At 40.6% G+C, this 25,095-nt stretch overlaps 2 protein-coding genes across 7 annotated transcripts in view; one reads left to right on the top strand and one right to left on the bottom strand.

The window, feature by feature from the left end:
* The window catches only part of Carf (calcium responsive transcription factor), a 55,959-nt gene extending 54,257 nt beyond the window's left edge, over positions 1-1,702 (bottom strand). For 4 of the 5 annotated variants that reach the window (XM_021159158.3, XM_021159175.3, XM_021159169.3 and 1 more), the window contains exon 1: positions 1,634-1,702. The gene's annotated coding sequence lies outside the window, so the exon portion shown is untranslated. The remainder of the gene's footprint in view (positions 1-1,633) is intronic. The other variant, XM_029479591.2, reaches the window with a different exon arrangement.
* On the top strand, positions 1,652-25,095 carry Wdr12 (WD repeat domain 12). Of its 2 annotated transcripts, none has more exons than XM_085837723.1 (14): positions 1,652-1,798; positions 2,212-2,432; positions 5,166-5,260; positions 8,321-8,415; positions 10,036-10,142; positions 11,231-11,346; positions 12,121-12,275; positions 13,702-13,747; positions 15,674-15,759; positions 16,902-17,042; positions 17,155-17,260; positions 17,382-17,514; positions 19,000-19,072; positions 21,450-25,095. In XM_085837723.1, exons 2-14 carry the CDS (start codon positions 2,392-2,394, stop codon positions 21,525-21,527), a joined length of 1,272 nt encoding a protein of 423 aa, XP_085693849.1. In that variant the 5' UTR covers positions 1,652-1,798; positions 2,212-2,391; the 3' UTR covers positions 21,528-25,095. The 2 variants fall into 2 exon arrangements, with proteins under 2 accessions (XP_085693849.1, XP_085693850.1); XM_085837724.1 differs by lacking the exon at positions 1,652-1,798 and adding an exon at positions 1,817-1,894.

Here is a 25,095-nt window from a genome sequence, read left to right as displayed (position 1 = left end):
CTTCATGAGGACCCCAGTAAATGAATCCCAGAAGTCTGCAGTTGATATAAACTAAAAGTAAGAGAACCAACACTCTAGCATTAGCTATCTAGGGTAATGCCTGCAAGCCACACCAGCTAAGACATGTAAGTCACTACTGAAAAAAGCTCGCCCTGGGTATTCTTAGTCACTTATCTTTCCTTAACTAAATACCTTAGCTAAATAAAAATATATTTTAGTGAATTCAAGATGTGTGCTTTGCAAACTGAACTCTGAGTAATTCATGTTCTGTATCTTCCTAATCATAGTTTTCCACTCGAATTAAGATTTTAAAAATGTACTGTCTTCCAAATGTATGGTTAATCTGATAAGTCCAAACTAAAGGAAGTTTAAAAGGACGTCTTAATCAGTTATATGTTATCAGTAAAAACAGTGCTGATAACACTGTTATCAGCAAACCCAATTTGAACAAGGAATTTTTTTTTCCTGTATTTTGGGCAGAGGTTTTTCTCATTTTATGCCTCCACCTACATCAGTAAAGTTTCTGGTAAAAACTTCTCTATTAGCAGCTCTTATGAGAACAATAGTTAACATTTTCTGAGTGCTTCTTATGTGACATTCAATTGTCACTGCTAATCTTAGTGTGGCACAGAGGTTAAGTAACAGGTAGAATCAAATTCAGGCATTCCTGTTACGGGGCATGCAATTCTGTAAAATGAATAAACTGAAAACAGTCATGCTTTTTGGGCCGTTGTCCACTTAACAAATGATTGTTTTTCCCCTCCAACTGACTAGATAACTTCTAATTTTCTACGGGTTTAAGTTTAATTAGGCGACATATAGAAAATCTCTCACTATATTCACCGGTTCACTCATACCGCTAAGCCAACATATTTTGCAATCCAGTTCTGCCTGACTCTAAATTGCTGTCTCAGAGTAGTGTGTCCCTGTACCCCACCCCACCCCCGGGGTTTTCAGGCGAATGGCTTAAAAATGTGACTTTGGGATCTTAAGAGTAATAGCCCCCATCTATTCTCCACTCAGGAAAATAACTAGAGTAATAATCGAGACCATTGAGACCGAGACAAGCCTTTGAGTGACATCAAGATTTAAAAAATTAATAAAAAAAAATAATAAAAGAAGTCCGAAAGTAGGGGAGAAGGTGCAGAGGACGCTTTTCTAAACGTCAGACTCGGAAAGGAGGGGAGAGGCCCCTCTCGGGCGGGCGCTCCGGCCCAGGACTCGGGTGCTCCGTGGGGGTGGTGCGTTCTCGGGCTCCGCACCCTCTGCGGGACTGACACCTCGCCTCCCCCTGCGGCAGCCTGCCTTCTCCCGGCCGCGGCGCCCCTCCCGGGCCCACTGCGAAGGAGCCGCCGTGGAGGCGGACAAGGGCGCAGGGACAGCGCGCAGCAGCGTCGGGCGACAGCCGGGGGCGGGGGCCGGCAGTTGCTCCCAGCCCGGGAGGGTCATGAGGTGACGGGAGGAGGAGGCAGGGGGACGAAGGGAGGTTGGGAGGGAGCGTCCGGTCGCTGGGCACAGACAGCTCTGCCAGGCCTCCGGCTCCCCCAACCCTGCCGCCGCAGCGAGCCCCACAACGCGAGAGGGGAGTCCGCCGTAAGCAGAAGGGAGAAAATTCAAAACGAGACTACTCAACCTCGTCTTGGCTCCGAGGCCCCGCCGTGGAGACCAGCACAATGCGCAGGCGCACCCCTCCTGGAGGCGCAGCGCAGGCCCATCAGATTAGACCCTTCTCAGCCACCGTCGCCCAGTTCCCTTCCGACTCGTTCTCCTTTTCCGTGTTTCCGCTCTGAAGCCAGAGGTAAGAACACATGGTCTCGGCCGAATTTGGCTGTTGGAACTGTGCACAGAAGACGAACAGATGGGACCTTTGTCACTCAGAATAAAGAAGCAGGAAGTGTAATATCTGCCCGGAGAAAGGAGTATTAAAAGCGATATGAGACCCTAAATGCGGTGTGGCAAAATCAATAAAGCCTACAACTCCCAGTGTTCAGAGGGTCTGAAACGCCCTCCCTTCTGGGGTTGTAGTATCTGAGCGCTGAGTCTAAAGGGTCTGGGTCTAAAGACACGCTTAAAATTAGGCTCAAGCTAGTTATTTTCTTTATTTTCCTAATAGATTACGAATCTAGATAGATAAGAAACAAAAGTCTTAAGGGGACTGGATGCTTTTAGGACTACGCTTGACTAATCGATGTTTCCTAAATCTCGGAATAGGTACTTGATGTGTGCGGGCTGGGCGCTGGTGGAAATCGAACCTCGTGGTATGTTCTGTAGGAACCGGAGGGAGATAACTGAAGCCTAGCTTCTGCTGCGCTTGCGACGTAGTCTACCTTAGAGCTACTTGATTATCAACGCACACATTTTCGTGTAGAAGCCTCGTGTGTATATTCAGCCATGGCACAACTCCAGGCACGTTTCTACAGCGAGAACAAGAAGTAAGTAAGGGTTCCAGCTTCTGTCCCTGTCTTCCAGGAGCCGATCTCGTTTGAAGACTCCTTCGATTTGGACCTTGTAGTCCCGAGTGAGCCTCGCTGTTTTGACTGGGGATATACATTAAAGAAGAAACGGACAAGGTTTTAGTAAATCAAAGTTGAAAGAACTTTAATAATTATCTGGCTGCAATTAAAAGGATTTATTGCAAATAAGATAAGCTGACTGATAGAAAAAAATAAAAAAGACTTCATTCGACTTCCCCTTCACGTGCCCCGCACTTCTGCCCTGTCTCATTTGGAAGCGGTGGTCACGTCTTCTTAAATCTCCGCTTTCTACCCACTTTCATGTGCTGTTCATAATTTGACGTGTGTGAAGGGAACAGGGCTTCACGTTTGCTTTCTGCATGCTGCACACATGTCAGTAATTTGAGAGTTGAACAGGCTTGTCCGTTAATGGTGTCTCGTGGTTTCTGAAAGCACAACTTCATTTTTTTTTCCCCCCAAACAGACTAGAAACTGGCTATGAGGTTTGTAGAGCTGTTTTTTTAATTAGTATGAAGCCAATTCAATGTCCGATTTGATTAGGTGTATTTTGTGGGAGTGGGTCCAACTTAGGTTTCTCTTGCTGTGATAAAACACTGACCAAAAGCAATTTGGGGAGGAAAGGGTTACAGTCATCCCAGAGGAAGCCAAGATAGGAGGAACTCCTGGCAGGAACTGAAGCAGAAACCAGGGGGTGGGGGTGGGGGGCAAGCTGCATTTGCTCTCCCAATGGCTAGCTAGCTAAGTTTGCTTTTAAAATACAAGGTGGCTCTACTCAGTGGGCTGGTTCCTCCTACATCAGTTATTAGTCCAGAAAATGTTCCTGCAGACTTGCCTACAAACAACCACTCTAATGGAATTTCCTCATTTCAGAGGACCTTGGCTTCTGTCTAGTTGATAAAACAAGGACCGTGTGTATGTATTTGTGTGTGTACTTCTGTGTCTATATATTAATAAGTTATATAGATGTCAACTTTGCTGGTGATGCATGTATAATATGTATAGAATTCAGGTGCATCATACTAATAGAGTTGTATAAACATTCACACAATCCTTTTTGGAAAAAACTTCACCACCTCTGCCCCCTTTTTTTGTTGTAATTTTGGTTTTTCAAGACAGGGTTTCTCTGTGTAGCCCTGGCTGTCCTAGAATTGTTCACTCCAGTTGGCGCTGCCTTCTCAGTGCTGGGATTAAGGTGTCTGCTACCTCCCTCCTGGCTCTAAACTGCCTTTTCTTTAGTTGACACTCCATCCCTTGAATGTTCCCCACCCAAGTCAACTCCTGATCCATTTACCATCTATTTGTAGATTTGCCTATTCTGGACACTTTTCTAATGAAATTATGCAGAATGTGTGGTCTTTTGTGGGTGGTACCTTTGCTTACGTGGTGGTTGGGTTTTATTTTTTTTAGTTTATTCATAAGACAGAATATCATTGCATTTTATTTTATGGCCACATTGTATGGCTCTTGTTGTCCAGTTAGACATTCAATATTTTAGCTGTTATGAATAGTGGCTATGTAAGCATTAATGCACAGTTTTTATGTGAACATGTGTAGCCCTGGCTGGCCTGGATCTCACTGTAGCCAAAGGCTGGCCTCAGACCCATGGATCCACCCGCCTTTGCCTTCTAAATGCTGGTATTGAAGGCCCATGCCACTGTGTGCAGTGAACATGTGTTTTCTTTGGCATGTTCCTAAAAGTATGGTTCTTGGGTCCACATGGAACTGGCACACTGTCTTCCATCTTCCAAAGTAACTACTGTTTTACATCATCACAGCACTGTATCTTCACCTACACTTGATTTGTACCCTTATGGATGTCAAGTGATGTGCATTGTGTTTGGTCCTGTGTCTGCTGGTCATTGTTCTTTCTCTGGAAAACTAGCTACTCAAATTCCTTATCCATGTTTAAAAAAAGAAAAAAAGACTTTTTATTACTAAACTATAAATGTTCTTTATATATTTTGGATACAAGTTCCTTACTAAATAAATGATTTGCATTTTTTTTTCTTTGAGACTCTTATGTTTCCGGTCATATTCTTCTGATCCAGTCTGTTGCACAGCTATAAAGATCTCACTAAACAGAGTGCTGCTATTGTACCTAACTTGGACTGCTAGAGTGGTTTCTTGTTGCCTACAGAAAGAAAAGGATTAAAAACTATGTCAAAGTATATAGGATGTAAAACACTCTACATGTCTTTAGTCGCAGCTCCTCTGGTCTGCTGTTGTTGGTTTCCCACGTTCTCCTTCTACCACGTTCTCCTTCCAGGCTACCCTTCCCTTCCCTGGCCAGAATCACTTCTTGTAGCTCTGGCTTAAGAATGATCTTTTTTGTGCATCCTTTTGGGTCCTGAACTTCCACCCCTTTTCTTTGGTTGAAGTGACTTAGCTTTAATCACCTCATCGTTTAGGGCACTGTGTCCACAATCCTTACTTTAAGAATAAAGACTTGCTGAGCTGTGGTGGCACACGCCTTTGATCCCAGTACTCAGGCAGGCTAATCTTTGTCATTTCCAGGGCTCCACAAAAAAAAAAAAAAAGGAAAAAAAAAAAGATTAAAGACATCGTCCTTACATCATTTTGTTTATGCCATGTAGCAAGTCTTGCATGAAGCACCCAAAAAAAGCTGTTCAGTGAAGAAAGATTTGCCAAAATATGTGTAGACATAATATGACATGTCATTTCCTTTTACAGATACGCAGTGGATGATGTCCCTTTCTCAATCCCTGCCACTTCTGAAGTTGCCGACCTTAGTAACATTATCAATAAGTTGCTGGAGACCAAAAACGGTAAGTGTTTATGCCCTGAGAAGTGAGGCACAGTGCCAACAGATACACTTAAATAGGGTTTTGGTTTGGTTTGGTTGGTTTTTCAATACAGCGTGTAGCCTGTGTATTTTCTCTGTAGCCCTGGCTGTCCTGGCACATGGCTCTGTAGGCCAGGCTGCCCTTGAATTCACAAAGATCCTCCTGTTTCTGCCTCCAGAGTGCAGGGATCAGAGGTAAGCACCACCTCAGCCCAGCTTTAAATGTGGGAGGTTTTCTGTTTGCTTGTTTTTATTTTAAGATGTATTTATTATATGTACATGAGTACACTGTCACTGTCAGACACACCAGAGGAGGGCATGGGAGCCCATCACAGATGGTTGTGAGCCACCATGTGGTTGCTGGGAATTATACCTGAAGTTTTCCTTTTTTGTCAAGTAGTCTCATAGCTTTTCCTTAAGCGTGAGATTGTTTGTGCTTTTGGTTTATGTTTGCTTCCTCCTTTTTTTTTTTTTTTTTTTTAATTTGAGGCAGCGTCTCATGTAGCCCTGGCTGTCCTCGAACTCACCATGTAGATACAGGCTGGACTCAAACTCAGTGAAAGACCCTCCTGCTTGTGCTTTCTCAAGTGCTGGGATTAAAGGCGTGTACCACCATAACTTGTGAGATAATGCTTTTAGATATACAGGTTTTTATTTGTTTGTCAAGGGATGGGTAGGGCCTGCAGTCTTATTGCTAAAAAACTGCAATTTTTTTTTCACTCAAAGATACATAGTATTTTCAAGTTGTCCTCTTTATTTTCATTTTTTATATATGTAGAGATTCTGATATATATTAACCTTATTTGTGATTTTATAGAAATAACTGATGTCATTGCTCTTAAATTACAAATGACTAGGATTTTAAAATATCAAAACATAAATCATTAGTTGATAAAGAAATTACTGCTAATATTTGTGGAAATCTTAATAGAATCAGTATATTAATTATATGTATATTAAATTACTAATTGCCAGTCTCAATAATAGATGTAAATAGTGATTATTAATAATTGTTACAGCCATTAAATAGGTTAATAGTATGCGGGAACATTATGGTGGATACAGTCAGACTGATCACAAAGGTGGATTTCAGCAACTTTAAAAAAATCTAACAGCCAGGCAGTGGTGGCGCACACCTTTAATCTCAGCACTTGGGAGGCAGAGACAGGTGGATCTCTGAGTTCGAGGCCAGCCTGGTCTGCAGAGTGAATTCTAGGACAGCCAGGGCTATACAGAGAAACCCTGTCTCGAACCCCCCCCCCCCCCAAAAAAAATATATATGTGTATAACCGAGGGCTGGGGAGCTAGATGAGAGAGTAAAATATTTATGTGCAAGCTTGGAAGCTTGGATACCAGCATTTAGGTCTCCAGCCCCCACACACAGGACGGTTGGTGAAGTAACCTGCATTTGCTCTCAGCTGGGAAGCCAGACTAGTGAGACATCAAGCTGAGGGTTCAATAAGACCTTGCTTAATATTAAGGTGGCAAGTGAGCTAAGAAGACTTTCAACATCAGCCTTGAACTTCACATTCATGCACCCATATGTGCTCACACACACGTGGAAAAAAACTAGCTAATGCACCCTGTTGATACGGTACAGTATTGGGTATACAGTACTCCATGAAAACTTTCAAAATGTACAAGATATAATGTAGAGGATATGGCAGGGGACAGGAACATATTAAAAGATACTTTGTAGAGCTCTGACATAGCTCAGATAGCCAAAGGCACTCGTCATCCGGTGTTATAAGACCTGAATTTAACCCACACAACCCAAGTAAAAGTGGAGAGTCAAAGTTGTCTTCTGAGCTTCACATGGGTGCCGTGGCACAAGTGCCACAAACACCCATCCTATATACCCATGATAATAGTAAAAATAAACTTTAAAAGTAAAAAGACACTTTGGAGATGTAATTAACCAAGCCCAGAATGTAAGAAATGAAAGATAATTGTCCCACTTTCCTCAGTGAAGAAATGACAAGAAGAAAAAGATTAAAAGACACACAGTCCTCAGTTGGATGCTGACTTTCAAAGCCTACTCTAAAACATGAGTGGCCGGTTGCAATGGCACACACCTGCAATTCTACCTCCATAGGCAGAGGCAATGAGATGGCGTGGTCAAGGCCAGCCTGGGAGTTTGAAGACTGTGGGCTACACAGTAGGACTCGGTTTCAAAATATGTTGTTAGTAAAAACTACATGAAGAGTGACTATTTGATAGTAACATAGTTTTAAGTTTTTATATTTTAGAAATATATAATGAAGTCATTTACAAACAAAATGGTAATTTCTGAGGTTTTCTTTAAAAGAGGCTAGCAGAACAATATAGAATAATACCAATAGATATTAGAATAGGATATGATGTTCACTGTTATTTATACTTTTGTAGATATTATAAATTTTGGGTTGTAGTGGCACACACCTTTAATTCCAGCACTCAGGAGGCAGAGGCAAGCAGATCTTGGCTAGCTTGTCTACAGATCAAGTTCCAGGATGGCCAGGACTACACAGTAAAGCCCTGTCTTGAAAAACCAAAAAGAATAAATAAAATAATACAATTCAGGCAATGGGCCATGGTGGTTCTTCAGCTGCTATCTAGCCCGTAGTACTCAATAAACAGGTCATTTAAAACAAAAAGAGATGTGATTAGTAGGGGGTAGTTAGTTCAGTAACAGAACATGTGCTTAGCATGCATACAGCCTATATGCAGCCCCTAAGTAATTACAACAACCATAAAATCTAGAATAAGCTAACAGAACGAAATATATTTGTTCTTTAAAAGTCATGTAGCCAGGTGGCATAGAGGCACACACCTTTGATCCCAGCACTCAGGATAAGGCCAGGTGGACATCTGTGAGTTCTAGTACAGAGACCCTAACTCAAAAACAAACAAAAAGCATGCAGTATGCTAGAATGTAGTATCTGTGTGATGTCCCAGGAAAAGCTGTGGAGTAACTGAGGCCTCAGTGGGTGCTGTGTACTTGATTGCGTGGGGATTCTTGTACATTCGGCAAGGATATTCTAAGGCCCTACTTCTTTTTCAGAACTCCACAAACATGTTGAGTTTGATTTCCTTATCAAGGGCCAGTTTCTTCGAGTGCCCTTGGTCAAACACATGGAACTGGAGAACATTTCATCGGTAAGTCCGAGCACTGCTTCTATTTGATTTAACGCATTACAAAATATTATATTATGAGTGAATCCTTATGGAATTAGTTTAAATTGTTTTCAACATTCAGGAGTCTTAGAAAACATTTTAAAATTGTATTTACTTATTGATTGATTGATTGATTGATTGATTGTATGGTGTGGTATGTGTAGCTGCCATAGCCTCTGTGTGAAGGTAAGGAGATAATTGGTGAGAATCAGTTCTCTTCTGTGGGTCTCAGGGATTGAACTCAGGACCTCAGGCTTCCTCGCAAGCGCCTTTGACCACTCACCAGAAACTTGAATTTATGTTTCTATATAGTCACCTTGTAGAGCTCCTCTAAGAGTATTTTATTCAAGAAAATGCAAAGGAGTGATAGATATAGTCTTTAAGTCTGTGAAAGCATGAGTAAGAAAAGGAATAAGTATATGTCTACTGCTAAACAGGAGTACAGCATAATTGCACATCTTAGAAAATGTGGGTTAGATTACCGTGATTGTGATACCTCCCCTGTAATTTTTTAGTTTTCCTTGATGCTTTTTTAATTAAGAATATCAGAGGCTGTAGAGATGGATAAGCAGTTCTAAGAACACTGACTGCTCTTCCCAAGGTCCTGAGTTCAATTCTCAGCAACCACATGGTGGCTCACAACCATCTGTAATGGGATCTGATGCCCTCTTCTGGTGTGTCTGAAGATAGCGACAGTGTACTCATATAAATAAATCATTTTTTAAAAAAAGAATATAATTAGGAGCTAGACAGATGGCACAGTGGTTAAGAGCACTGTCTGCTCTTTGAGAGGTTCTAGGCTCAGTTCCCAGCACCCATGTTGTGACTGACAGTTGTTAGTAACAGTCCCAGGAGATCTGACTCTCTCTGGGCCTTCTTGATACTGTATATACACGGTAGACATACAGGCAGACAAAACACCCATACACACAAAATAAATAAAACCTAAACCAAGAAGAGGCAGAACTAGGCAGGTCTCTGTAAGCTCATTGCCAGCCTGGTCTATGTTATGAGTTCTGGGCCAACCTGGTTATATAGCAAGACCCTGTCAAGAGGGGTTGGGGGAGAGATTTGGAGCCATCAAGATGGCTCACTGAGTAAAGTCGCTGGCTACAAAGCCTGATGTTGACCTGAGTTCCTCTCTAGGATCCGCATGGTAGAAGGAGAGAACCAACTCCTACAATGTTATCCTCTGACCTCCACTGTGGAATGCATGGATGCGTGTAAACACACAAAATAGATTAATGTAATAAAATTGTTTAAAATATAATTTGTAACTGTCTATAAAATCTTGTGATTTTAAAATATTATAGAATATAAGAGCATACTTAACATTTTAGCCAGTCTTTGAGGGGGAGGGGGCACGTGGGTATAGGGGGTGTGGGGGGGTGTCAAGACAGGCCATTCTGTAACTTGCACTGTGGACCAAGCCAGTCTTGAACTCAGAAATCAGCCTGCCTCTGCCTCCCAAGTACTAAGATTAAGGGGCATACCACCACACCAAGCTGAAATCTTAACTTTTAAATGGCTCCCATATTTTCTGTCTTCAAGGTAATATTTTAAAACTGTCCCTGACTTATTTTCTACTCTCTCTGTGACTAGGAAGAGGTTGTGGAACTAGAATATGTGGAAAAGTACACCGCACCCCAGCCAGAGCAGTGCATGTTCCATGATGACTGGATCAGCTCAATTAAAGGGGCAGAAGAATGGTATGCCGTGGGGATATGCTGTTCGCTTCTGTACCTCCTTCAGTCTTTGCCGTGCACCATGTGACTACTTCTCTCTGGTCCCTTTTTCTTCATAAAAATAAATCCAAGCTGTGTATGTTGGTGGCCACACTAAATTGGCTTTTTGCAGCCAGTGTATTCAAGAAAACAAGTGTTTATTAGTAGGGTTCTTTGTTTCAGAATGTTGTGGCATGACCTTTATAATCTATATAAGTCAGCAGTCATTGATATTTAAGACCAGAGATATCTTTATGGAAGAGAAAATTTAATTTTTTATAGCTATCCCTGCCTGCTACCATGAAGATTTAGACATACTACTCTAGAGCCAACATGGGCAGCCTGGTGTCAAAGAGGTATGAATGCAAATCTTAGAGCAAATACCTACAGCTGATCATCATCCTAACTGGTAGCTTACTTCTGTCCTTCCTTTTATTAGGTATTTTGCTTTGTGGAGTGTGTGTGTGTGTCAGTCGTGGTCGTGCCATTGTACACATGTGTAAAACATGTGGCAGAAAACAACTCTATCAAGTTGGGTCTCACCCTCCACCTTCACATGGGTTCTGGGCACTGATCTCTCAGGTCATTGGGTTTTGCAGCAAGTGCTTTACTGCTTAGCTATCTTGGAACTCCCTATGTAGACTAGGCTGGCCTTGAACTCAGAGAACTCCTGCTTCTGTCTTCCAAGTATTGGGATTAAAGGTGTACTACCAGGCTGGACATCAAACCCAGAGGCTTCTGCTTGCTGGGCAAGTATTCCACCACTGAGCTACATCCCCACCCGTGTGTTTGCTCTTTAATAGTTTTCAGTGATTAATTTAAGGATTGTTAGGCTTTATAAGCAGTTTGTATTGCATTGGTGAAATTTTCAGTTTTACAGTAACAAAGGTGAAATACATTTTTTTAATGTAAAAATAGTATAACATCTAACCTATTGCTTTGCTTTGAAATCTTGATCTTCATAAAAAGAAGGGTTTGCTGTCCATAGTTTACTTTGTCAGTGCCATAGAAAGGATTGGTTTTCAGGGCTTCGAAGTCATTCTGTATTTTATAGCATTTTCCCCTCGTTGTAGGATCCTGTCTGGCTCTTATGATAAGACTTCTCGGATCTGGTCCTTGGAAGGAAAGTCAATAATGACAATTGTGGGACATACAGATGTTGTGAAAGATGTGGCTTGGGTGAAAAAAGGTAGGATTCTACTTACAAAGAATTTAAGAGTTTAAAATTGAACTAATTTTAGTGTAGCAAAGAGTGATTGGGTGAGAGATGCCTCGGCCTTAGTTGCTATGAGGTCTCAGAAAGACAAGCAAAGGATTATATATTTTAAGATTTACTTACTTAACTTTATGTGTCTGAGTATTTGCTGCATGCATTCACGTGTTTAGTGTTCAGGCCCAGTGTCACGAATCTCCTTTAGAGAAGCAGCCAGTGCTCTTAACCACTGAGCCTTTTCTCCAGCCCCAATAATTATATTTTTAAAATCCATAGATTGCTGTTTGTTTTCCCCGTGGTTCTGGAGATTGAACCCAGGAGCCACATACTAGCTCCAAATCCATGTTTATGAAAGTAAATCTTTACCAAAACTATCAGTATGGATTTTCAAGTTACTACGTGTATTGAACACATTTTCCTGTTGTAAAGCATCTTCTCTGGTTCTTTTTGGGTTTTTTGAGGGATGAGGTGGTCACAGGTTCTCACTGTGTAACCTAGGCTGGCCCAGGACTTGCTTTACAGCCCAGGCAGGCCTAAAACCTGTCACCCTTCTGCCTCAGCCTCCTGAGGGCTGGGATTACACACACACTATTAGGCCTGGCTTAACAATTTTCCCTTTTTACCATGTCTGCTCTCTTTTAAAAGCAGTCCATCTGATTATTATTAAAATATTCCCAAAATGCTAAATGATAAAGAATAAGATGCAGCTGAGATTCTGTATGAATTTGCTTATTTTCCCTCTTGTTTTAGACAGTTTGTCCTGCTTACTACTGACGGCCTCGATGGACCAGACTGTTCTCTTATGGGAGTGGAATGTAGAGAAGAACAAAGTGAAAGCTCTGCACTGCTGCCGAGGGCATGCTGGGAGTGTGGACACCATCGCAGTCGATAGCTCGGGAGCCAAGGTAAGCAGCCACTGTGCTGTCACTGTTGTGATATCTGTATTCATTCTGGTGCTATCTAACTTGCTTAACACTCAGAAGCTAAAAATAGTAAGATTTTAGACCCAAAGTAAATAGCCATAGAATAAGAGAGATAGATTTACTTGATTTAGTTCTTCAGTCAGTGTATCTGTCTTTATTATATAAATTATATTTTACAAATTGGATTAAAAGAAAGCACTTGGGAGGCAGAGGCAGGCGGATTTCTGAGTTCGAGGCCAGCCTGGTCTACAAAGTGAGTTCCAGGACAGCCAGGGCTATACAGAGAAACCCTGTCTCGAAAAACCAGAAAAAAAAAAAAAAGAAAAAAAGAAAAAAAAAAGAAACCAAGTAATCTAGTTAGTCCTTTAGTTTTGTTTTTTGAGACAGATTATCACCCTGCCCCAGGTTATCTTGGAATTCTCCCTGTATAGTCCAGTCTGGCATTAGGTCCCTGCTGATTGACCTGCTTCAGTGTTCCTAGCACTGGGATTACAGGCATGAGCCACCATGCCCAGCCTACCCCACCCCTTATGATCAGAATGGTAAGAGTTAGTCATTCAAGCCAGAGGGTAACAACTGCATTGACTTATGAAGGGCTGCAGACCCTGTTAGCTTTTGAAAGTTCCCTATGCTGCGTTAGAGAACTCCAGACTTAGGAGTTCTGCAACTCAGGGACAATGTTTGATGCACTCAGAGATAAAGAGTCATGATTTATTTTGAGTTTATATGTTGTTGAGTCCAAATTTAAATGAATTTATCTTTCTTATGTTTGACTAGGAAGTTAGGAGACCTTATTTTTCATATATATATAGGCAGAAACTTATCTTCAATTTCTTAAAGCTCAAAAGAAAATTTGATTATGATAGACAAAGAAAGACTGGACAAGCCAGAACACAAAGGTGCTGGTGCGTTTGAGCCTCAAAACATATGGGACAGAGGCTACATGTGGCTGGCATACCCCAGCCTTCTTTCTCTGTGTTCCCAAGTCACATATATTCATTGTGAACTTTATATTGCTTTTCTCTACATGGAAATACATTATAGTTTTTAGATACTGTATTTGTCCCTTGGGGGGGGGGATCTTTGTTTTCTGTAGAGAAAGTCTAACTTCATTTCTCATGATTAATTTGTTCTAGAAGCAGAACAGACCTATTAATGTACTGTACATTGGTTGCCCGCTTTGATCTAAGCAGCCCTTCAGGACTCAGGTCCACATAAGGATGTTGCCATGGAGACTGCGGCTACAGTTTCCAGAAGAGTAGGAGGCCATGTGTAGGATTATCTAGGAAAGACTTCAGAGCCGTGCACAGAGAGATGAAGCAAGCAAAACAAAACTTTGAAAGTTAAAGTTGGGGCAGGGGAAAATAGTTTATTACATACGCTTTCTCCTTCATATGTATCTGTTTAGTTTTGCAGTGGCTCCTGGGATAAGATGCTAAAGATCTGGTCTACAGGTATAATTTTTTTTTATATATAATTTGACTTATTAATGATGTTTCTAGAATTTCAGTGAGGGACTTTTATACTTAATATGTGCTGTAAAAATAGACCATTGTGTTTTAGTATATACAAAAAGAAGTGTGGTATATATTTCTGTCTTAAGTTTTCTTTTTGTTTTGTTTTGTTTTTTTTTTTAAGCTTGCCACCTTTTTATTTGACAATGAATTGCTACATATATGACAAATTTATCTTAGATCTCAGAATGCACTTACTAAAAATTTGTACATTGTTTTTTTGAATACTATTAGCTCATATTAATTTGTTTTAAAATGATTTCTGAGTAGCAGGAGAGATGGCTCAGTGATTTAAGACTTGTTGCTCATGCAGAAGATGCAGATTTAGTTCAGGCACTCATGTGACAGTTCTTAGCCATCATCAACTCCAGTTTCAGGGGATCTGACACTGTCTTCTGGCTCCTGGGCACCAGGCACAATATGGTGCACACACATACATGCAGGCAAAACATGCATACACAAAAAATCCCTTTTAAAAAGAAAAAAATATTTAAAGCAGGGTCTTGTGTATATTCCTCACTATCCTGGAACCTGGCACTGGCTGTATAAACCAGCCTGATCTAAAATCATAAATAAATGTGATCCTCCTGCCTTTGCATCCTAGATTCAGGGATTAGAGTCCTGTACCACTTTTGAAATTAGTTTGAGGCCAGCCAGGGCTATACAGAGAAACCCTGTCTCGAAAAAAAACAAAAAAAGGAAAAAAAAGAAAATATAGATTAAAAACACAGTTGGAGGGAGAAGGATTCTTGAAAGAAATTAGGAAATGCTAATGGAAGCAAAAGAATTTTGGTGAGAAAACTCACCAAATTTTTGGGAAAAAAAAAATTGATTTAAATTGTTTTCTTTTTGTGAAATGTGTGATTCTTTGATTGTAGCAGGTAAATGAGATACTGTTTGGTACCAACTATTAGTGGTTTTATATGTATATCTTTTTGTTCGTTTGTTTGTTGAGACAGGGTTTCTCTGTGTAGCACTGCTGTAGACCAGGCTGGCCTCAAACTCAGATCCACCTGTCTCTGCCTCCCACGTGCTGGGATTACAGTGTTCAGCACCACCACCTGGGAACCTTTTTCTATTTTAGAACACCTTTGTCATATATATATACATACATACATACATACACACACACACACACATACATATATATAATTTAGCCAGGTAACACACTCAGACTGTAAACTGAAATTTTCTATATTTTATAACTCTTATGAGTATTGATCAAGACCCTGAAGGTGTAACTCACTGACAAAGCTCCAGCCTGGCTCTACTACTTGCCTGGCTCCAGCTTTGGTCTTTAGCACTAAAAAACAGCTATGAAGCACGTTTCTTTTTTAAAAAAGGGAATAGTTAATGAGAGTAAGCATGGCTGAAGTACATCTTCCAGCCTGTGTTTACCTCAATACCTACATGGTATAAATATAGTATGATCATAACCTAGTCTGAATTGAGTGGGAAACAGACTTTCCTAGTTATGACAAAATGGTACCTATTCATAACAGGGACCATAGAGACAGTAAAATTTCAAACTGGTCAATGTTGAGTTCTTAATATACTTCTTAAAAAAGGACTTGTCCATGTTTGATCACCAATCCAGTTAATAGTTTTGTTTTTGCTGACACTTAAGGATTGAGTCCAGGACCCCATGCATTCTGGTCAGGTGCTTTAGCACTGAGCTACAATCCCCCAGGGATCAAATAGTAATTTTATATACCTTTTTGTGTTAACCAAAATAACAAGGAATATATATTGCCTAATAAGTGAAAAGAGAGAAAAAGCCGTATATCCAGAAAATAAGACATTCTTCCAGTTTGCCATTAATATTGACAAATTTTTCAATATTAAATATCATTCTTTATGATGCAGTCCCTACAGATGAAGAAGATGAAATGGAAGAAGCCACAAATCGACCAAGAAAAAAGCAAAAAACAGAACAATTGGGACTAACAAGAGTAAGTTTTGATTTGTTTTATTTTGGGAGGGATTGTTTGTTTTCCAAGACAGGGATTCTCTATGTATCCCTGGCTGTCCTGGAACTCACTCTGTACTCACTATGTAGACTAGGCTGGCCTCAAACTTACAAGAGATCCACCTGCCTCACCAATACTGGGAATGTGGTTTTTATGTTTTGTTTTAATTAAAATATAATCACATCATTTCTCCCTTCTGTATCCACAAAACAGTTCATGACATGGTAAACCCAAGTTCTACAGAAAACAGGAATGAACTTATTGTGACCTTGTAATAAGATGGCTTTTAATCCTAAGATGGAGTCAGATCACCTGGGGCCAGAGTTATGGGTGGCTGTGAGCAGCCTGGCTGGGGTTTGGGAACCAATCCTGGGTCTTCTGGAAGAACAGCAACTGCTCTTAACCACTGAGCCATCCGTACAGCCCGAAACCTGCTTTCACATTTATTTAGGGTGAGGGTTTGACTGAGCCAAGGTGCATGTATGGAAGGCAGAGGACATCTTGGTGGGAATCAGTTCTTTCCTATCCTGATGTGGGTTTTGCACATTGAATTTAGGTCATCAGGCTTAGGGCAAGCACCCTTGTCCTGTCAACCATCGCTGTGGCTTCTTGACTTATACGTTTTAATTTTTAAAAGCATTTGATTTACGTGGTGTGTGTGTGTGTGTGTGTGTGTGTGTGTGTGTGTGTGTGTGAGTGAGATGTGAGTCGGGGGGCACATGTATGATGGTCAGAGGACAACTTTTAGGGGTTGTTTCTCCTACCATCTGGGTCCCTGGGTTAAACTCAGGCCATCAGCCTTGGCACCTTTATCTGCTGAATCATATTTTCTGACCTTTTCATATATAAAATATACAGATAGCTATGTTGGGGGAACTATAAAAACAAAGCAAGCCACTGCGCAAAAAAATCTGTCATATGTACTTTGGACATTACCGTCTACTCTTTTATTTTGGCAGGGTGTCAATATGTAGCCTTGACTGGCCTGGAACTCAAGAGTTCTACCTCCCTCTGCCTCTTGGGTGTTGATGTTCACCACCATGCCCGACCCTAAAGTTTACTATTGTCTTAGTTATTCTCTGGTGAAAATGATTTTTACCCCTTTCGGGGGCTTTCATTTCTAGACACCCTTGGTGACCCTCTCTGGCCACACAGAAGCAATTTCCTCAGTCCTTTGGTCAGATGCTGAAGAAATCTGTAGTGCATCTTGGGATCACACAATTAGAGTGTGGGATGTTGAGTCTGGCGGTCTTAAGTCAACTCTGGTAAGACTTAATTTTGGCATTCCTCTAACTAGCAATCTTTTTGGTAACAAATTTTTAAAGTTGGGTACTTTTAGCCCACTGTGGTTAAATGTTCTTTCTTTTTCTTTTTCAGACAGGAAATAAAGTGTTTAATTGTATTTCCTATTCTCCCCTTTGTAAACGTTTGGCATCTGGAAGCACAGACAGGCATATTAGACTGTGGGATCCCCGAAGTAAAGGTATGTTGTATCCAGTGGGAAATATTGAAAAAATTAAAAAGATAAGTTTCTACAAATATTCTTTAGATGTGTTCTGTTTTTCTTTCCTAAAATTTATGGCATTTCCTTTTTCTCCATTCAGATGGTTCTTTGGTGTCACTGTCTCTCACCTCACACACAGGCTGGGTGACATCAGTGAAGTGGTCTCCTACCCACGAACAGCAGCTCATCTCGGGTTCTTTAGATAACATTGTGAAGCTATGGGATACAAGAAGGTAAATGCTGGGACTGGAAGCATGGTTTAGTAGTTAAAAGCACTTGCTGCTCTTACAGAGGACCTGGCTTAGGTTCTTGGCACATACATCTGACAGCTTAAAACTACCTGAAACTCCCGCTCCTGGGGAACCTGATGCCTCTGGCAAATGTACTCATATGTACATACTCCCACACATACATGAGTACATAGCTAAAAAAATAAACCTTAAAGTAAAATCAGGCTGGAGAAGTGGCTCAGTGGTTAAGAGCACAAACTGCTCTTCCAGAGGTCCTGAGTTCAGTTCCCAGACCACATGGTGGCTCACAACCATCTGTAATGGGATCAGATGCCCTCTTCTGGTGTGTCTGAAGACAACTACAGTGTACTCATATACATAAAACAAATCTTTAAAAAAAAAAAAAAAAAAAAAAGTCGGGCGTGGTGGTGCACGCCTTTAATCCCAGCACTTGGGAGGCAGAGGCAGGCGGATTTCTGAGTTCGAGGCCAGCCTGGTCTACAAAGTGAGTTCCAGGACAGCCAGGGCTACACAGAGAAACCCTGTGTCGAAAAACAAAACAAACAAACAAACAAAAAGTAAAATATAGTTATGATCTGCAAAACAAATATATCAATTACCATTACATACAGAGAATGAAATAATGAAATTATCAAATTCATCGTCAACTATACTACGTGATATGATAAATATTAGTACTCAAAAAGTTTCAGAATTGGTCTAGAGGGACAGCTCAGTAAAATGTTTCCCTTGTACACACACGAGGGCCCCAGAATGCAAATGAGAAAAACAAACTGTGGTTGATGTGTTTGTAATCTTAGCACTGGAGAGACAAAATGGGAAGCCCTGGGACAGCAGGCTAGCCAGCATAGCCTACTTGGTGTATCTCAGGCTAGTGAGAGAATGTGTCTATAGCACTTGAGGAATAGTACCCAGGTTTGTCCGCTTATACACGTTTACCTGCACATGGATGTGCACACAAGTATACATACAAAGTGGGAGTTTTATTCATGTTAATGTTTTTGTTGCCTTTTTTTTAAAGCCACACAACTTACAAACCCATTTTTCTGACCTTTTAATAAAGCAGGAGAAAAAGTTTTGATTACCCTTGATTACCCAGATATTGCCTATCCAACAATAAATAAATGTGAATGTGTGCGTACACATATACAAACAGATACACACACACATATACACATAAACACATCAAACTCAAGGAAAAGATCTGGCTTAGAAATATAATGTAGGAGTTATACAAATGGCTAGACAAAGGATATATAAAGCCATGATTTGGAATAAAATTCAAGTACAAAAGCGTAAAAGTGGGCCTTCTTGTGAATACATTTCTGTAATTGGATAGCATTTTTTGAGTGTTTGTTGTAATCAATCTGAAGTAAATCCAGTAACGTTTTGAGAAAGTGTTAGTGATTATTCCTATGTTTGTATTAAAACAGTAAATATGTACACCATGTTTGTTTTCACCTTTAGCTGTAAGGCTCCTCTCTACGATCTAGCTGCTCATGAAGACAAAGTTCTAAGTGTGGACTGGACAGACACAGGGGTAAGAATTTACAAATTACTTGAAGACAAAAAGGGATAAACCTGATGTTTCAAGGTAGTAGGGGTTTTTGTTTTGTTTTGTTTTTCAAAACAGGGTCTTAGTCTATAGCCCTGGCTATCCTGGAACTTGATGTATAAATCTGGCTGGCCCAGAACTCAGAGATCTGCCTGTCTGTTTTCCGTCACCACCGCTCAGCTTAAAAGTTAGCAGGGTTTTTTTAGTGGTTTTTTTTTTAATATGAGTACACTGTCGCTCTCTTCAGCCACTCCAGAAGAGGTAATCGGATTCCATTACGGATGGTTGTGAGCCACCATATGGTTGCTGGGAATTGAACTCAGGATCTCTGGAAGAGCATCTTCAGTCAGTGCTCTTAACCACTGAGCCTTCTCTCCAGTTCCCAAGAGTTAGCAGTTTTATATTTCTGATTTTTAATTATTGTCTTTTACATCCCATACTAAAAAATAATTTGCTTTTTAATAGGTTGGAGTATTAATAATTGAAAGAAAAAAACTGTTTTTTTTCCTTCATGAATATCATTTTACTTCTTTTAGCGTTCAAGAGAACTCCAGGGTTCTCACTCTACTAGGCAAGTGACCTACCAATTGGTCATATAGCAGCCCTTCTTTTTCCTTTCCTTTCCTGTTTTAACAGGGTCTCATGGAGCCAGGCTGTCTTAGAATCTATTGTGTAGCTGAGGATGACCTTGAACTGACTCCTATCTCCATCTCCAATGCTGGGGTTATAGGTGTGCACCAGTATACTAGTCCTCTTCTTATTTTGAGATGGGATGTTTCTTAAATTTGTGGTCCTCTCAGCTTTAGTAGCTGATATTACAGGCCTGTGTTGGCCCAGGTTCCTCATGGATATATTAAGAAGACATTTTTTACAAATCCCATTAGGTCCATAAATTCACTACTTCAGACTAATGGTATTAAAGTTTTGGGGTTTTTTTGTTTTTGTTGTTGGGGTTTTTTTTTGGGGGGGGGGAGACATGGTTTTGCTATGTAGCCTTGGCTGGCCTCAAGCTCACAGCAGCCTCCACTTTCAGCCTCCTAAGTGCTGGGATTGCAGATGTATGCTACTATGCCCAGCTAGGTATATTTTACAAAATAAATATGGATTATATTTTATAATCATTTTTATGTGCATGTTTTCCAAGAATTCTTTCCAGATACAGGTCCTAGAGCTGCTAGACAATTAATGTATACATTTGCCTGCAAATAATATACTGTCTTTTAAAGGCTTGATTATTTTGGGGTGTGGTAGTTCACCCCTGTGACCTCAGTTACAGGAAGATTGAGTCAGGAAGATTACTGCAAGTTTGAGGCCAGCTTATGCTGTAGTGTCTTCAGAAAGCATCCCTTACCTGAAATGCTTTGGACCGGAAGCATTTCAGATTTTGGAATATTTGCACATTTAAGAGGTATTTTAGAATGGAACCCTAACCTAAATGTAAACTTCTCTTTTGCTTCTTTTGTATTTTTTATGCACATTGTCTGAAGGTGATCTTATAAAAGACTTATAAATGCCTGTCACATAAGGTTGGGTGAGAGGCTATACGCTTGTGGCTTCGTGTCAACACTCAAAAACTTGAGATTCTAGTGCTTTGGGACCTTTTCTGCTTGCGGTTTTTTGCTTTTGCTGTTGCCTGTTGCCCAAGAGCCTCACCTGTGCTCAGCTTGTGATCTACAGCTCACCTGGGCTCAGCTCTACCTGTGAGCTACATTTCCAACCTATACTGAATAATTTTGGATGGAGGATGCTCAGCCTATATAGTTGAGAAGTTTTGTTCTAATTGTCCCCTTAAATACTGTTTCAAGCTGGGGCCGTTTTACATACATACATAAAATCATTTATATATATATATATATATATATATATATGTATGTATGTATGTGTGTGGGTATATATATATATATATATGTATATATACATATACATATATGTTTTCCAAGAATTCTTTCCAGATACAGGTCCTAGAGCTGCTAGACAATTAATGTATACATTTGCCTGCAAATAATATACTGTCTTTTAAAGGCTTGATTATTTTGGGGTGTGGTAGTTCACCCCTGTATACATATACGTATACATGAAAGGAGGGAAAGAAGCCAGGAAGGGTCTGTATATAGGATATACATGATCCTGTGAAGAAGGTCTCGACAGGTGTGGTTGTGCAAGCCTTTAATCGGAGCACTAGGGAAGCAGAGGATGACAGATCTCAGAGCATGAAGCCAGCCCAGTCTATAGAGTGAGTTCCAGAACAGTCAAGGCTACAAAGAGAAACTGTCTTCAAAAACAAAACAAAAACTCAGTCGTGTTTAATCGTGTCTGACTACTGTATATTTATATTTACTTTCTTGTCTTTCTTTTCTCACAGCTACTTCTGAGTGGAGGAGCAGACAATAAATTGTATTCCTACAGATATTCCCCTACCACTTCCCATGTGGGGGCTTGAAAATGAATGGCTGAGAAGAGACTTCCTTGTTGGGTCTTGTTTTACTTCTTAGTGTCTCACTGTTATTTCATAAACTGAATGAAATTGGAGAGAGGACTTATAATACAGCTCAGCTGGTAGAATGCTTGCCTAAAATGTGCACGGCCCTGCATACTGTCTCCAGCACTGCCAAAGAAAAATGGGCATGGTAGTACATTCCTGTAAAACCAGGTCCTAGAGGTTGGAAGCAAGAGCATCAGAAATTCAAGGTCACCCTCAGCTGTACAGTGAGCTTAAAGGCAGCCAGCCATGGTTACCCGAGTCTCTGTCTCCGTAAGAAAGAAATCAATGGATAATCCTCTGATATCATTGTCAATGCAGAGACAGGAAGCAGCCTTTTAAAATTTGGATAACAGTTCATCTTTCATAATAGCAACATTTTACTGTCTTTGTCCTTCATGTTTATAAAATACAGTAAATATGTGGTCTGAATTCTCTCTACCCTATGTAGACTCTTAAAACTTGAATTTCAGAAGTATACCTTTTAAAGGGATGTAGTACAAATATAGTAAATTTTTTTTGTTTTTTTGTTTTGTTTTAGTTTCTAGACTTTTTAGTTAGCTATTTGAAGAGAAACATCTAGAAAAGACTAATAATGCTATAGGAGCCAGGTATCATAGCACACTTATAACCCTAGCATTTAAGAAGTAGAAGCAAAAGGCTTGGGACTTGAGTAGGATTGGCTTCATAACTAGTTCAAGTCGGGAGCAGGATGAGACTCGGTCTCAAATAAAGAAAATGAAAACTTATAGCAGGGTCATCAAGATGGCTCAAGGGATAAAGATGCTTGCTGCCAATTCTGATAGCGTGAATTCAGTTCTCAGGTCTGAACTCCTGCAAGCTGTCCTCCCCCCGCCCCCCATGCACACATGCACACACACACACGCACACACACACATGCACACATACTGTGGCATGCATACAACTAACCTGTAAATAAATTGAAAGAAAAAAGAAGTTTATTAAAGTATGGGGAAAACGGTCATCTAACATTAAAAAGCAAATAGTAAACAACAACAACAGAACACCACACACACTAAAAGGTAGTGTGTATAAGAAAATAAGACTTTGTTGAGTGTTCAGAGCATTAAAACAATGTAGATGTTAATTTGTCCATTCATTGAGCAGCAGGGCAGTGATGGTGCACATCTTTAATGCCAGCACCTGGGAAGAAGCAGGTGGATGTTTGTGGGTTCAAGGATAACCTGGTGAGTTTCAGGACAGCCAGGGATAAACAGAGAGACCCTGACTCAAAAGCAATAAAAAAATAGTCTTTCCTGACTTAACTGTCTGGGCTGATAATGCAGTATGTGTACCCTAAATGAGTAAGATAAGGTGAAAAGGCTGGGTTGGAGGGGCAGCTCAGCAGTTAAGAGCACTTGCTGCTCCTGCAAAGGACCTGGATTCCATTTCCTGCATCCATAAGGCAGCTCACAGCTATCTGTAACTCCATTTCCTGGTATTCCTGACATTCAGCCTCCTGGGCACCAGACATAAATGGTGCGTATAAGGGCATTCAGGCATACTGAAGAACAAAGGTGAGGAGGCCCATGTATCAAAGACAAATGGAAGAAAGGGCGTGGCATCTGAAACTGGCCCTTTGCCTAGTCTTATTCTCAATCCTGGCTCCATGGCAACCTTATTTCTGTTCAGGCCGTTTCAACAGGGATGTCCGAAAAGCCAGAGGCCAGGTATCATTGATGAGAATAGTATCTAAGCCTCGTAATCTGCCAAACTTTTCTCCTTCCAGCTATTTAAGTGCTCAGAACTTAGTCCCTAACCAGGAAAGTAAGAGGCCAACACAAGACTAAAGGATCTAACCATCTTTTAACATGCTTTTCTTTTTCTTCAAGCATTGTCTTCCTCTCCATGGTCCCTTTGCTTCCAGCAGAAACAGGCTTTTACAAGTTTGTTTCTGAGGTTCACTTGGACCTGCTCACCTATGGATAAATTGGAGTATAGGGATTATTTATGCTGTCTCATAGGAATGGAGTCTGTAATGCATCGGGACCAGATCTCCTACCTAACCAATATCTGTTATTAGTGTTTATAATAAAACTCCTCAATTTAAAATTAGGCTTAGGCAGTGGAGGATAACTTAGTGATAGCATTAGTTAACATGTTTGAGGCCTTGTGTTAAATAAGTGTGCTTACACACACAAATTTAGGCTGAATATACCTAATTAAGTCAATTAAAGGGAAAAAACTGAATTATTAAACTCCAGAATGTTCTTAGGGAAAAGGCACAAAGTGTGAGAGGCAGACATTAGAATTTAGCCTCACTAGTGTCCCAGTGCAGAGAAAGAAAGAAGAGGTAGTAAAAAGGCTGTAAACAGCAGTGGGAAGGAGGTCAGCTGTCAAGAATCTCCTGTGGAGAGGCAGCCCAGCCACATTTGGACAGGTGAAAGGGGGCAGGTTTCCACCTGAGGGAGAGGCACAGAAAAATCTAAATAGCTTGAATACCGTTAGAACGTATGTGTACATAATACTTCATACACCAGGAAATTTTCCTTCCTTTGAAGCCACCTTTAGATTCCTAGAAGGAATAATATCGTGGAAAATATGAAAAGAAAACCTTGCTTTACCCGGAGAAGACCCAGTGGAAGCAAGGCATTTAAAATTTATATTTTATGTAGAATGCAGAAAATACCCTCTTAGAATTCCATTTGGAATTTATCAACTATGCATAGCCATATATCTATGCCTTCCAGGCTCTAGGAAAAGGATGAATGCTTAATCTGATGACCCAGTCCGTGGGTCAGTCAACAGGGTCTGCACTAGAAAGAGCGGGGACTGAGGAGCAAGGGACTTGAAGAATGGAGAAAACACAGGCTATCTGCTCAAGGTTCAAGTCTCCTGTCTCATTTATTGAAAGGCAACTATGGGTAATATATGCACTCACTGGGTAGTGCAGCTGGAGACACTTAACCACAGGTCCAGGATGTATAGGAGAAAAGCAAGATGTTATCAGAGTGTGTTCAGCTGTGGTGGGCTTCTTGCAAAAACATCAGGCTAGGAAAACAAGTCTCTCATCAGAGTGGGAAAGTACCACCTGTAAGTAAATTGCCCGAGATGACTGCAGAGATGATAGCAGCTTTCTGCTAAGAGTCGGCTCCCAACAGATGTGCACATAATTATACAATTAACCCTGTGTCCTGGTGTTTGTTTTGTTTTTGTGCTATGATAGGATCCTACAACCAAAGGAACTTATGAAATATTTAATTTAGGACTCAGAATCATTAACTGTACTTCCTGGTGATCCGGTGCATACACATAAACACAGGCAAAACAATCATTTAAAACAAATCTTTTAAAACGGAAAGATCACGATGGGCATGGTGTCCAAGGCCTTTACTCCAGCACTCAGGAGGCCAAGAAAGGTCTATCTCTGAACTTGAGGGCCACCCTCATCTACAGAGTGCCTTCCAGGCCAGCCAGGGCTACATAATGAGACCTTGTCTTAAATTAAGAAAAAAAAAATCCTACTACCATGTTGGATCTCATTTGTGGAGCCCCACATCCCAAGTCA

This window comes from Mus caroli, unplaced genomic scaffold (genome assembly GCF_978045245.1).
Source record: "Mus caroli unplaced genomic scaffold, Mus_caroli_1 scaffold_1, whole genome shotgun sequence".
Classification (NCBI taxonomy): Eukaryota; Metazoa; Chordata; class Mammalia; order Rodentia; family Muridae; genus Mus; species Mus caroli.
The sequence above is the reverse complement of the archived record's forward strand: the minus strand, read 5'-3'. Positions and strand labels throughout refer to the sequence as shown.

What these genes read in the sequence shown, in the direction of transcription:
- Wdr12 (XM_085837723.1), top strand. Translation starts at nt 2,392, where the DNA reads ATGGCACAACTCCAGGCACGTTTCTACAGCGAGAACAAGAA. An exon ending in AACTGGAGAACATTTCATCG is followed by an intron (nt 8,416 to 10,035) that starts GTAAGTCCGAGC and finishes CTCTGTGACTAG; the next exon opens with GAAGAGGTTGTGGAACTAGA. An exon ending in TCGATAGCTCGGGAGCCAAG is followed by an intron (nt 12,276 to 13,701) that starts GTAAGCAGCCAC and finishes GTATCTGTTTAG; the next exon opens with TTTTGCAGTGGCTCCTGGGA.